Below are 13004 nucleotides of genomic sequence, written 5' to 3' on the forward strand. Positions count from 1 at the left end.
TGTTATTTGTGTAATTAATTTGAAGTGCAATGTTACTGGCGACGAAAAGTGGGTTTTCTTACAAGAATATGCCGCGCTAGAGACCTTGGTCTAAAAAGAATGAACCAGCTCAAACCACTTCGAAGGCTGGTAGTTGCCAATAGAAGCTATTTTGTCAGTCTGGTGTGATTTCAAGGGCATAATTTATATTGAGCTTTTGGGCAACAATACTACGACAAATTCTGAAGTGTATTGTGATCAGCTGAATCACAAGTGAGTGAAGAATTGAAGAGGTTGATATTGCGCAATAGAAAATGTGTCTCCAGCAGGAGACCTTATGCTAAATATAAAATTCACCAAAAGCTGTTTTAAGTTTAAATGGGATTGGGTAGGACACGCTATGCTATTTTCCTGATATGACACCTTCAGACTATTACTTAAACATGACTCTGAAAAATTGTTTGGAAGGGAAATCCGCAACCTCAAATCAGAACGTCAAAATCTGGAAATACATCCACCTTCTGGAGGTGGAAATACTGGAAATACTATTACTTCTTACGGTTAAGCTGAAATCAGTACCTCAAAAAGCACTTGAAACAGTTTTTCACCAGTAAGAATAAAAATTGTATGAGCTTGGAATCAAAATGGGGACCGAACGATGGCAAAAAGTATGGGCTTAACAATCATGAAATATTTTTCACAATAAAAAAAATTGTTAAAAATGAAGACAAATTCTTGAAAAAAAAAATATTTAGTGAACGTTTCAATACTACGCATTTCTAAAATATGAATGTCTATACATATAACCTTAAATTGATATCGGAGTTGCTTTATTTATTTTTTATATCAAAAAGCGCCATGTTGTACGCTGTCATACCAGGTGTACACTCTTATCATATGCTAAATAGCTTTTTAGCTACTGAATAATTTCTACCGACTCCTCGAATAAGATTTTTAGTTGGGTTTTCAAGACAATGTGTTCTTGCAGCTGATATAGAGAGTTATATATGGAAAAAGAAAATCTTTTTTCCGGGTAGAGGGCTTGAAAATTATTCTGTGGCGCGTAATAGTATGTGAAATTTTATAATTTATGTGTCCTTCTTCTTTAAATAATCAGTTATGTTTAATAGTTGTGTTTAAATAGTTAATATTTTTAATTAAAATATAAACAAATATACTGAACATTTTCCTGTTAAATTGCTTTAAATACATATATGTATATATATACGAATATTGCATGCTACATAAATGATCACAGTGTATTTGTTATCAGAGTAGTATCTCATTGTGGAAATTTAATTTTGTAAAAATGTCTGCGCATACAGTCGTAACAAAGCAATGAAACAATGAAAATGAACACGGCGTATGAGTAACTTTTTGTGACGAACGTAAGCATATATAATATATTATATTATAAAATATAATTTATATGTCACGTATATTAAAAAAGGGTTAAATGTTATACGCAGTTAATGTTATACATCAAATTTACTGCGCTTTCATACCGTACACCATGTCGTATGAGCAACGCAACATTTATAATATGCTTAAATGACGGCTCAGCCTATTGATACATAAATCAAATTGCGTTGAACAATATTTTTAAAAATATATTTTAAAACAAAAAACGAAGAAAAACGTTAACTTCGGTTGTGCAGAAGCTAAGTCTCCTTAACAAATACTATAGGTTCCTTACAATTACTTGCTTGCGATAATTCGGTTTGTACGGCAGCTATATGCTATAGTCATCCGATCTAAACAATTTCTTCGTAGTTTGCATTATTGCTATAGGCAATTATCCATGCCAAATTTCGTAGAGATATCACCTCAAATGAAACATTTTTTCGTACAAGCACTAAATATCGCTAGTTACGTTCGTATGGCAGCTATATGCCATAGTGGTCCGATATTGGCGGTACTGACAAATTTACAGTTTCTTGAGGAGAAAAAACGTCTGTGAAATTTTTGGTCGATATTTTTAAAAAATTAACGATTAATTCGCTTGATACAAACGGAGAGTGCAACGGAAATGGCCAAACCGACTGGGTCTCCGACGTATGTATATGTGTGTTACAAAATTTAGTCAGGGTATAAAAAATCAGCTTGGGAAATAATGGACTCTCATATTTTATATACTTTATTTATTCACAATTACTATGAGTATGTTTAAATTGACGCTTCTTCTTGCTATTATACATCACTTTATTCACCGACATACGCGCTGAATGTTTCATGTGCCTGCCTGGATTGAAAGCAATTACATAATATTACATATTGCTTCCGTATTTATGCACGACCTCTTTATGCTGCCAGCAGATATGGGTAGTCTTATCATTATTTGCTGCTGCTTTTATCATATCATTATATATACATATATTGTATTGTATGCTAGCTCGGCGCATAAATGCTTATGATTAACATAATTTTCCATTATCTCAGCTAACGGCGGGCAGCCATTCTTTGCGCGCACAACATTTTATTTTATCTACCACACCTGCTGGCAGAATGCTCGCTAAAACCCTCATTATAGTTTCGCTTTTGTGTTCGCCTTTTTCTCGCTTTCATGTGCACATGCTTATTGTCGTACTTATGCCTGCATTATGTGTGTGCTAGAAGCGCTCGGCTTGGGTTTTTTGGCGAAAAATTTGCTTTTCATCAAATGATATGCGCATTTTAAGTAGCTTTTTGTGGCAAAGCGAAAAAAACGATGACGCACATTCGGATGCGATAACAAAACCGTGTGCAACAAAAGTGTGGCAGCAACAACTACTGAGCGTGATGGTTGCCGGTGGCTTGTGCATTAGTGGCGAGTGTTGTGGCAAACTTTCAAGTTGAAAATTCGTAAAAAATTTAGTTAAGGCTCTAACGTGTTAATAAAAATATTTTGAAAGAATAACCGCCATTTACATAAACTTTTTAAAAGCCATAACTTACAGCTTGAATAATTTTTTTGAATTATTTACTAATATTTTTATTCAGTATTATGCATCTTAAATCTGTGTCTCTGCAATGATTGACTTCAAGCAAGCTTCTTGCTTCTCCCTGTACAAGCAGCGACAAAATGAGGGCAACGCGCATACGCCACGCTTAAAGAATTGTAAGCGCATAGAAGAAAAAGAAGAAGAATACCAGCAAAGGCAACAATAATGGCAGTTAAGTATGTATTAATGCAAGATGACAAGCAGAAGTTAGAAAACGCAAGACCCGCAACCACGGCACCACCAGCAAATGAGCTAACAAAAAGCCGCACACGCACACACATGCGCAACTACTGCAGAGCTCAGCTTACAATGCTCGTACTCACAAATAGTTACGTGTGTGTGTCTTAGCGCCGCTACGGGTGCTTATTAGATTACAGCGCCGTCACTTTTACATAACAATAAATACAAATTAGGCACGCGTGCATTATGTACGCGCGTGTGTGTGGCAGCGTGATGTGGCGCGTATACCCGCGGCGGCTGTGCGCAACGTTGCCAGACGTCAGTTGTTGAGCTAGGCACTGTGCCATCTCAACTCTACGCAGCCTACTTGCTTATTCTTGTCTTTTTGCTATTGTTGTTTGCTGTGGCATTGCTGCGTCGGTTCATTATTCGCTTGGCGACGCTGTGCGTTTGCTAGGCAATGCGCAGTTAGCGTGGCGCGGGACTTCGCTTCGTTGCTACGCGCTTTATGAGGCGCGTCTCGTGGTTTAGGTTCATGCGGGTTACACTCGGTTAAATAATTTCCATGTTGATTTGAATTTATTTCGAAAGGCGTGTGCTTTTTAGGCTCACTTATTTCGTTTTTTGTTATATTATGAAGCCTCAGAGCACATACAGTGGACAGTTTAAGTAAACCGTAAACGCCAATTGACATTAAATGTATATGTAAAATGACTTGAAATAGTACTATGTATGTATGTAACATTATATGTTATACATATGTACATATATAGTATATTGTCACCTAAAATGCAAAATAACGTAACATCATTTTTTTTTTAAGCTCACAGGCGAAGGAAAAACGATATAATAGAAACCACACAAATTGAACTAAATTTGAGTTTCGGTTATAAAATGGTTATATAGTGGTTATATGTTGTGTATATATTGGTTATTATATATTCATATTGAAACAAAATTTCGGTTTTGGTTATAAAATGGTTATATACTGGTTATATGTTGCTTATATATTGGTTATATATTGGTTATATATTGGGTATATATTGGTTATCATACACTCATATTGAAACAATATTTCAGTTTTGGTTATAAAATGGTTATACATTGGTTATTATATCTGACAATGATTTTAATTTTTTTTTGATGATACATAATATCACTTTTCATACGTTTATTTGCGAAGTAAAGACGATATAATAGAAACCGCTAATACTGAACCAAATTTGAGTATTGGTTATAAAATGGTTATATATTGGTTATATGCTGCTTATATATTGGTTATCATACACTCATATTGAAACATAATTTGAGTTTGGGTTATAAAATGGTTATACTGGTTATATCTGACAGCCGAAGCTTAAAATTGTATGCTACATGTATATAATATGATGCAGTAAATCGTAAACAACAAAAAACTCAATTTCAATTGTTTTGATGATAAGTAGTTTTGCATTTCAGTTGACGATATGCTGGTCTAACTGGAGATGAAATGTTTAATACTTGGTTAATCGAGTAACGCAGACTCTGAATATTTTGCAAATGAGCTCGACTAAATTTACTTGTAAATCACGTTACTAATCTTTGAATATGCGTAAATATGTTTTCATCATTATCTTATACTTTTAAATTAATCTTGTTAGTAGTTATAACATGCTCTCCAACAATAAAAAAAAAAATCCTCCTATAATTTTTTTTTATTTGCTGTTAATTTGGTTTAGTAAAATTTGTTTAAATCGCTTTCATATTAGCAGTGAAAGTATTTATGTAATTGCTTACTGCAATCAGCTTCATCGGATTGGTCACGGCAATCGGGACTGCCATCACATACCCAAGAGCGTGGTATGCACTGTTCGGCATTCTTGCACTTCACCTCGTTCGGTGAGCAGAAATTCACTGTGAATTAGGTAATAATGTGATTAGAGTGCATGTTTGCTACCTAGTAAGTAACTAATATTGTAGGCTACATTGAGTTAAGACTGTCGTGTGTTGGCCTAAAACGTTGTAAAAGTTTAATTTAACAATTTTTTCCACTCGCCAAAATGGTGTGTCTTAGCATTTTTTTTTTCTTACACAATTTCCTTATAATTTTGTTGTGTTAATTGACTTTGTGTATGTCTGTATGTGTAGTCTGTTTCTATGTTTTTTTTTTTTGCTAGACAAAAGCGCAAAACTTACTGCATAGCGTTGTTGCTTCGTCGGAGCCATCGGCGCAATCGCTTTCCTGATCGCAGCGCCATCTATTGGGTATGCAGAAACCATTGTTGCATCTGAATTGTTCAGTGCCGCAGGTGGAACCTGAAATGGAAGCACAAAAAGCAACAAATTTAATAAGTATGCGAAAAATAATAGCGACTTAAAGCAGGGAGTAATAGGCAATGCAAATTATTACTTAATATATGCGTGAGAAACACGATTGATTTAAGAGAAGCGTTTGTTTTAGAGGTTTATGTTCACTTGTCAATTTCAAAAAAACGTATTTTATTGCATCAATCTCTGACAGGTGAATTGGAGTTTTCGGCCTGACACATCGACGGTACTCATATAATTAAATTCATATGATTTCACACCTGTCAGATCATTAGTTTGCGAATTATATCATATTGAGTGAAGAAACATTTGTTATTGCGAAAAAATGGATAGAAAGAATATAAAATCACGCATGTTAATAAAATATTGCTTTCTGAAGGCAACAGATTCAGTTGAAGCAAGATAATAAATCATCAGCGATTTGTGCGATAAGTTTAGATGAAGTGAAATCATCACCGAGGCCGACGAACGCAGTGGGCGCCCGAAAGAGCTTGCCACCGACGAAAACATTGAAAACAGTCACAAAATACTTTGGATGACATAAAATGAAGTTATTCGAGATAGCAGGGACTCTAAAGACTTGAACTGAATATTCGGATATGAGAAAGCTCTGTGTAAAGTGGTTGCCGCGCCAACTCATTCTTGACAAAAACTAACCTAGTTGATGATTCAAAGCTGTGTTTGGAGATAATGAACTTTAATAAGCCCGACTCTTTCCGGCGATATGTGATAATGGATAAAACATGACATCAGCATTTTGGATGCACATGGAATAATTTTTATTGGCTTGCTTGAATAGGGAAGGATCATCCACAGCGATAAACACAAAGCGTTATTTGATCGTCTGAAGCACAAAAATCGGTTGCATTTGAAGAATAAGAAACTGCTGTTTCATCAAGACAAAGCAGCCTATCATGAGGCATGGATAACGAAAGTGAACACTTCTGAATTGGGCTTCGAATTGCTTCCACATCCACCGTACTCTCAAGATCTAACCCCCAGTGAATATTTTCCATACTCAGATTTCAAACGAAAGGTCGCTGGGCAGACATCTTTGTCAAATGAAGAGGTGATCATGGAAACTGATGAAGAAAGAACAAAAAGTCCTAAGAAGATGGTACAAAGTTGGAAGGTGCCTATAATCAGAAGAGAACTATAATTGAAGAGAACTATTTTGAATAAAATAAAACGAATTTTGCCCAAAGATGTGTTTCATTTTGGTACGCTGCGAACTTTGCAACTGAATTGTTATACTTTTGTTCTTAGCTGAGATCTGTTATCTTGTGTCTGCTATCTTGCATATAGTATATCTGTTTCTGTTCTGGCTATCAGTTAAAAGTTTTTGGTTAGGGCTATATGATATTAGTGATATTAACGATAAAATACATATATTTTTGAGCGATAGATTAATTAAGAGTTTATTAAAAGTAAATATTTAACGTGCAACGTCTGTTATCTTGCATATAGTGATTATTAAAATATTAGACCATAAAAAAATTCAACGAAATAGAGAAATATAACTTCATAGATTTTCAATTGTATCTCGAAGCCGTAAAGATTAGTAGAGTAATGCTGTTGCTATCAAAACATAACGCAAGTGCTAATGCATTCAGTTATAGTTGAGTCTTCGAGCAGTAAACATTCGTAAAGTAGTGACGATGTTACCGAAGCAAATAAACTTCGAGCTTCCTGAAGAGTTTAAGGCTGGAACTAGCGGCAAGTATAGAATATTTGCTGTAGAACAACGCATTCACTTCCGACGTTATCATGACTACACGTGTATTTTGCTTTATGTTTTCAATAGGTCCGAAAGTGGGCGTGCGACACTTGCAAGCTGTGCTTTTATTCTTCGGTTTCTGTGTGTCGTTTATGCAGCGTTCCAATCTCTCTCTGGCCATAGTGGCAATGATGGATCGGAATTCCACAAACCCAGATTTTCCGGTGCGCACATAATTTATTTATTAATTTTTTTTTAATATAACGGTTATTGTCTATGGCCATACATATAGGAGTATGCCTGGTCGGAGCAAACAAAGTCACTGCTATTAAGCAGCTTCTTTTGGGGTTACCTCGTCATGCAGATACCATCTGGTATGCTGGCACAACGTTTCGGCGGTAAAGTAGTATTGCTCTGCGGTGTCGCGATTTCTGGATTACTCGCCTTACTTACGCCCTACAGCGCTCAACTGGGCGATTGGCAATTAACATGCTTCCTGCGTGTATTGCAAGGCTTCTGTCAATCAGTCGTATATCCTACGTCGCATGCAATTTTAGGCCAATGGGCGCCTCCAGCTGAGCGCGGAATTTTAGCAGCACTTTGCTATTCTGGCCCGCAATTCGGAACGATCGTCACATTGGGTATTGGTGGCAAATTAGCCACTTCACAGTTTGGATGGCCGAGCATTTTCTATATTTCCGGCGGTTGTGGTATTATCTGGTCTTTTGTATGGCTGCTGTGTGGCGCTGATTCTCCACGTCAATCCAAATTAATCACACCAAAGGAAAAAAATTACATCGAATCAGCATTAGCAGAGATTTCTGAGAGTGAAAATAATGCCACCACCGCTAAGTTAACAACACCATGGTTGAGCATATTCAAATCAGTGCCGTTTTGCACGCTAATCATGTGTAATATGGGTTTCAATTGGGGTTTTTGGACAATGTTGACACAAATACCCTCGTATATTAAAAATGTGTACAATCAGGATATCCAAAGTAATGCCTTGCTCTCCGCCCTTCCATATGTCGCTAATTTAGTACTCGGTCTGTGTTTCTGTGCCCTTGCTCATAAACTGCTATCTGCGAAAGTGACTAGCACGATTGCCAGTCGGAAGATTTTCAACACGATCGGCATGTGGATACCGATGGCGGCCAGCATTGCACTGGGTTCCATCAACGCTGATCAACCTGATTTGGCCGTTATTCTATTAACGGTGGCAGTGGGCGCCAACTCAGGAACAAATGTGGGTTCAATGGTGAATCTTATTGACTTATCGCCAAATTTCGCCGGCACACTGATGAGCATTACAAACTTTGCGGGTTCTATGATGAGTATTATAGCACCGCTAGTGGTTGGAGTCATTGTGACAGATGCAGTGAGTATGTCATGAAGAATAGTTTATTTAATATTTGCTAATACCAATTGCAGACAAACCCAAATCAGTGGCGCTATATTTTTTACATTGTGGCGTTGTTGTATTTTATTGGCAACTTACCGTTTTTAATTTTGGGTAGCAGCAAATTGCAGCCGTGGAACGAGCCGGTGCAACGAAATGCAAAACGTGAGCATATTAAAAATCAAGAAGTAACGGAACAACTTGATTATAATTTGTTTTTGTACAGGTGTTAAACAAAACGCGGAGATGGAGTGTAATGCGTAAAAGGAGCGTCACAATTTTGGCGTATTAATCTAATTATAATCAATTATTAAATTATTTTTGGTGGTCTTCAATTACCAGAATCAAATGAAGAAGGAATTTTCATTATCAGCCGTCTAATTCTATTGAAATAATATTTGCGATAATTTAATGTTAATATTAAGTAAAATGCAACAGCCAATTTCAAATAAGAATTTAACAAGACAGTCCAAACATGCCTGAAACTCTAAATGGGGGAAACTCTAGTTGTTGCTATCTAACGGTTCCTGCCTCTCTTTTCTCCATTCGCAGAATGCGATCAGTTCTCACTCAGTAACAGTATCTCCATTCCTGCTACTATTCCATTCGCTTCTATTTGCAAATTAACAGGTCAATTGAAAAATCCCAGGTCTGACACATAGATGGCGCTACTAAAATTAAATCAATATAAATTTTCATTAGCGATTGATAATGGATTACACGTGTTGATAAAATATTGCTTGTTTTTTTAGGAAAAAGCGCTGTGGAAATTAGAACATGGCTTGATGTCTAGTTACCGGAGACCGCTCTAAGAAAACTAACCATCAGGGATGCTATATTTAGACCTGGCAAAATGACCGTCACCGAAGAAAACATCAAAAAAGTTGACAAAATATTTTTGGGATGCCCTTAAAGTGAATTTGTACGATACAGTAGACACTCTAAAGATATCAATTGAATGTGTATTTGGGTATAAGAAAGCTCTGTACAAAGTGGGAGCCGCGAGAGCTCACTTGTGACCAAAAATAACGTCGTGTAAATGATTCGGTGCAGTGTTTGGAGATGTTCAAGCATAAAAAATTGAGTTTTTACACCGACAAGTGACAAAGGATGAAGCATGGCTCTATCACTTAACTCCGCACTCCCCTCGACAGTAATCCGAGCGAGACGATGAACCCGCCCTAAAACGAGGAAAAACGCTACAATCGGCTAGCAAGGTTAAGGCGTCTGTATTTTGGGATGGGAAAGGAGTAAATTTTATTAGCTTCCTTAAAAAGGTAAGGACCTTCCACAGCACCTATTTGACCGTCTGAAGAAGAAAAACCGACGTATTTGAAGAAAAACAAACTTCTGTTTCACCAAGACAAAGCAGCCTGCCATAAGGCATTGAAAACGAAAGTAAACATTTCTAAATTGGGCTTCAAATTGCTTCCATATCCACCGTACTCTCAAGATCTAACCCCTAGCGTATATTTTGTGGTGTCCGATCTCAAAGGAAAGGTCGCTGGGCAGACATCTTCGTGAAATGAAGAGGTGTTCGTGGAAACTGATGAAGGAGAAGACAAATAGTTCTAAGCAGATGATTAAAAGTTGGAAGGTCGCTATAATCACTACATCATTCATGAAGACAAGTATCTTGAATAAAAACAAAAACGAATTTTACCCAAAGATGTGTTTTATTATGGTACGCTGGGAACTTTTCTACTGAACTGTTATACTTTTGTATCTTAGCAAAGATCTGTTACCTTGCGTCTGCTGTCTTGCACATAGTATATCTCTTTCTGTTCTGTGCTATCAGTTAAACGTTTTAGGTTAGCGCGATATGATATTAGTGATAATAACAATAATATACATATATGTATGTTTGAGCGATAAATTAATTAAGGGTTTATTTGAAGTAAATATTAATATATAAGTAGTGCTTGTTAAAATATTAGGCTATAAAGAAATTCAACCAAATAAAGAAATGTAACTTCATAGATTTTCAATTGTATCTCAAAGCCGTAAAGATTAGTAGAGTAATGCTGTTGCTATCAAAACATAACACAAGTGCTAATGCATTCAGTTATAGTTGAGTCTTCGAGCAGTAAACATTTGTAAAGTTGTGACAATGGTGACGAGGCAGATAACCTCCGAGCTTCCTGAAGAGTTTAAAGCTGGAACTAGCGGCAAGTATAGAGCGTTTGCTGTAGAACAACGCATTCATTTCCGACCTTATCATGACTACACGTGTATTTTGCTTTATGTTTTCAATAGGTCCGAAAGTGGGCGTGCGACACTTGCAAGCTGTGCTTTTATTCTTCGGTTTCTGTGTGTCGTTTATGCAGCGTTCCAATCTCTCTCTGGCCATAGTGGCAATGATGGATCGGAATTCCACAAACCCAGACTTTCCGGTGCGCACATAATTTATTTATTAATTTTTTTTTAATATAACGGTTATTGTCTATGGCCATACATATAGGAGTATGCCTGGTCGGAGCAAACAAAATCACTGCTATTGAGCAGCTTCTTTTGGGGTTACCTCGTCATGCAGATACCCTCCGGTATGCTGGTACAGCGCTTTGGCGGTAAAGTAGTGTTGCTTTGCGGTGTCGGGATTACAGGAATTCTCGCCTTACTTACGCCCTACAGCGCTCAACTGGGCGATTGGCAACTCACTTGTGGCTTACGTGTTGTGCAAGGCTTCTGTCAATCTGTCTTATATGCTTCTGGGCATGCAATTTTAGGCCAATGGGCGCCACCAGCTGAACGCGGCATTTTAACAACCATTTGCTATTCCGGCCCACAATTCGGAACGATCGTCATAATGAGTATTGGTGGCAAATTAGCCACTTCACAGTTTGGATGGCCGAGTATTTTCTATATTTCTGGCGGTTGTGGTATTATCTGGTCTTTTGTATGGCTGCTGTGTGGCGCTAATTCTCCACGTCAATCCAAATTAATATCATCAAGGGAGCGAAATTACATCGAAGCAGCATTAGCGGAGATTTCTGAGAGTGAAAATAATGCCACCACAGCTAAGTTAACAACACCATGGTTGAGCATATTCAAATCGGTGCCGTTTTGGGCGCTAATGATCTGTAATTGTACATATAATTGGGGCTTTTCGACAATGATGACACAAATACCCTCGTACTTTAAAAATGTGTACAATCAGGATATCCAAAGTAATGCCTTGCTCTCCGCCCTACCGTATGCCGTTAATGTCGTACTCGGTCTGTGTTTCTGTGCCCTTGCGCATAAACTGCTATCTGCGAAAGTGACTAGCACGAATGCCAGTCGGAAGATTTTCAACACGATCGGCATGTGGATTCCTATGGCGGCCAGCATTGCGCTGGGTTCCATCGATGCTGATCAACCTGATTTGGCCGTTATTCTATTAACGGTGGCAGTGGGTGTCAACTCAGCAACATTTTTAGGTGCAATGGTGAGTGTTATTGACTTATCGCCAAATTTCGCCGGCACACTGATGAGCATTACAAACTTTGCGGGTACTATGCTGAGCATTATTGCACCGTTAGTGGTTGGAGTTATTGTGACAGATGCGGTGAGTATTTCAAAAATAATGGTTAATGTAATATTTGCTGATACCAATTGCAGACAAACCCAAATCAGTGGCGCTATATTTTTTACATTGTGGCGTTGTTGTATTTTATTGGCAACTTACCGTTTTTAATTTTGGGTAGCAGCAAATTGCAGCCGTGGAACGAACCGGTGCAACGAAATGCAAAACGTGAGCATATTAAAAATCAAGAAGTAGCAGAACAACTTGGATGATAATTTGTTTAAATTTGTTTTTGTACAGGTGTTGAGCGAAACGCGGAGATTGGCAGAGGTGCGTAAAAGTAACCTCATAGAAAAGATATTGGATACAAGCATAAATATTCTAATTATAGCTAATTTTTAATTTGTGTTTTTTGCTTTTAATGGTATCTTTCATTTATATTATATTTTTTGTATATTTTTCATTTCATTTGCTTTATTTTGGTTGACCACAAATTACCGTTTTTACTATCAGAATTAAATGCAGTATTTTTATTATGATACGTTTATTGATACTTTTATTATTCACGAAATGAATGTTTAGTTAACTTCGGCAGAATTGTGAGAGCAATAATAGCTTGTCAGCATTCCCAAAATTATTTTAGTACTTAGTATTAAGCTTCGAATTTGTTTCAAATCCAAATCTTCAGGTCTGTTTCCCAGCCACCATTTCTTCTTCTCAGATCTGTAGATAATGCTCGCTGTGATGAAATGTTCGTCGAATGAAGAGGTAATCGCCGAAACTGCGGTATATTTTGCAAAAAAGGACAAATCGTACAATAAGAAGTAAGGAGGGGCTATGTTCGGATGCAGCCGAACATTTTGTACCCTTGCAACTTGTAAGAATTAAAGCCAGGGAAAGACTATAAGGTGTAAAACCGATCATATCGAGTAAAAT

General features: G+C 37.1%; 4 protein-coding genes across 15 annotated transcripts in view; 3 read left to right on the top strand and 1 right to left on the bottom strand.

The window, feature by feature from the left end:
* LOC105231640 (low-density lipoprotein receptor) overlaps positions 1 to 13004 on the bottom strand; it is a 368088-nt gene that overhangs the window by 104873 nt on the left and 250211 nt on the right. For 8 of the 12 annotated variants that reach the window (XM_049449545.1, XM_049449540.1, XM_049449539.1 and 5 more), the window contains 2 exons: positions 5316 to 5435; positions 4917 to 5033 (listed from right to left, as the gene is read on the bottom strand). In XM_049449545.1, the coding sequence (XP_049305502.1) occupies positions 4917 to 5033; positions 5316 to 5435 (237 nt within the window). The remainder of the gene's footprint in view (positions 1 to 4916; positions 5034 to 5315; positions 5436 to 13004) is intronic. The other 4 variants (XM_049449546.1, XM_049449543.1, XM_049449550.1 and 1 more) reach the window with 1 other exon arrangement.
* Positions 7009 to 9059, top strand: LOC125776580 (putative inorganic phosphate cotransporter). Its single transcript, XM_049449556.1, has 5 exons — positions 7009 to 7163; positions 7252 to 7388; positions 7457 to 8542; positions 8596 to 8728; positions 8790 to 9059. Exons 1-5 carry the CDS (start codon positions 7106 to 7108, stop codon positions 8825 to 8827), a joined length of 1452 nt encoding a protein of 483 aa, XP_049305513.1. The 5' UTR covers positions 7009 to 7105; the 3' UTR covers positions 8828 to 9059.
* The window catches only part of LOC125776581 (putative inorganic phosphate cotransporter), a 35255-nt gene continuing 29441 nt past the window's right edge, over positions 7191 to 13004 (top strand). The window contains exon 1 of the mRNA XM_049449559.1: positions 7191 to 7251. Within this exon, the coding sequence (XP_049305516.1) occupies positions 7215 to 7251 (37 nt within the window). The 5' untranslated portion in view covers positions 7191 to 7214. The remainder of the gene's footprint in view (positions 7252 to 13004) is intronic.
* LOC115066531 (putative inorganic phosphate cotransporter) lies at positions 10488 to 12615 on the top strand. Its single transcript, XM_049449560.1, has 5 exons — positions 10488 to 10731; positions 10820 to 10956; positions 11025 to 12110; positions 12164 to 12296; positions 12369 to 12615. The coding sequence occupies exons 1-5, from the start codon at positions 10674 to 10676 to the stop codon at positions 12404 to 12406; spliced, it is 1452 nt and encodes a 483-aa protein (XP_049305517.1). The 5' UTR covers positions 10488 to 10673; the 3' UTR covers positions 12407 to 12615.

This window comes from Bactrocera dorsalis, chromosome 2, assembly GCF_023373825.1.
Source record: "Bactrocera dorsalis isolate Fly_Bdor chromosome 2, ASM2337382v1, whole genome shotgun sequence".
Lineage (NCBI taxonomy): Eukaryota > Metazoa > Arthropoda > Insecta > Diptera > Tephritidae > Bactrocera > Bactrocera dorsalis.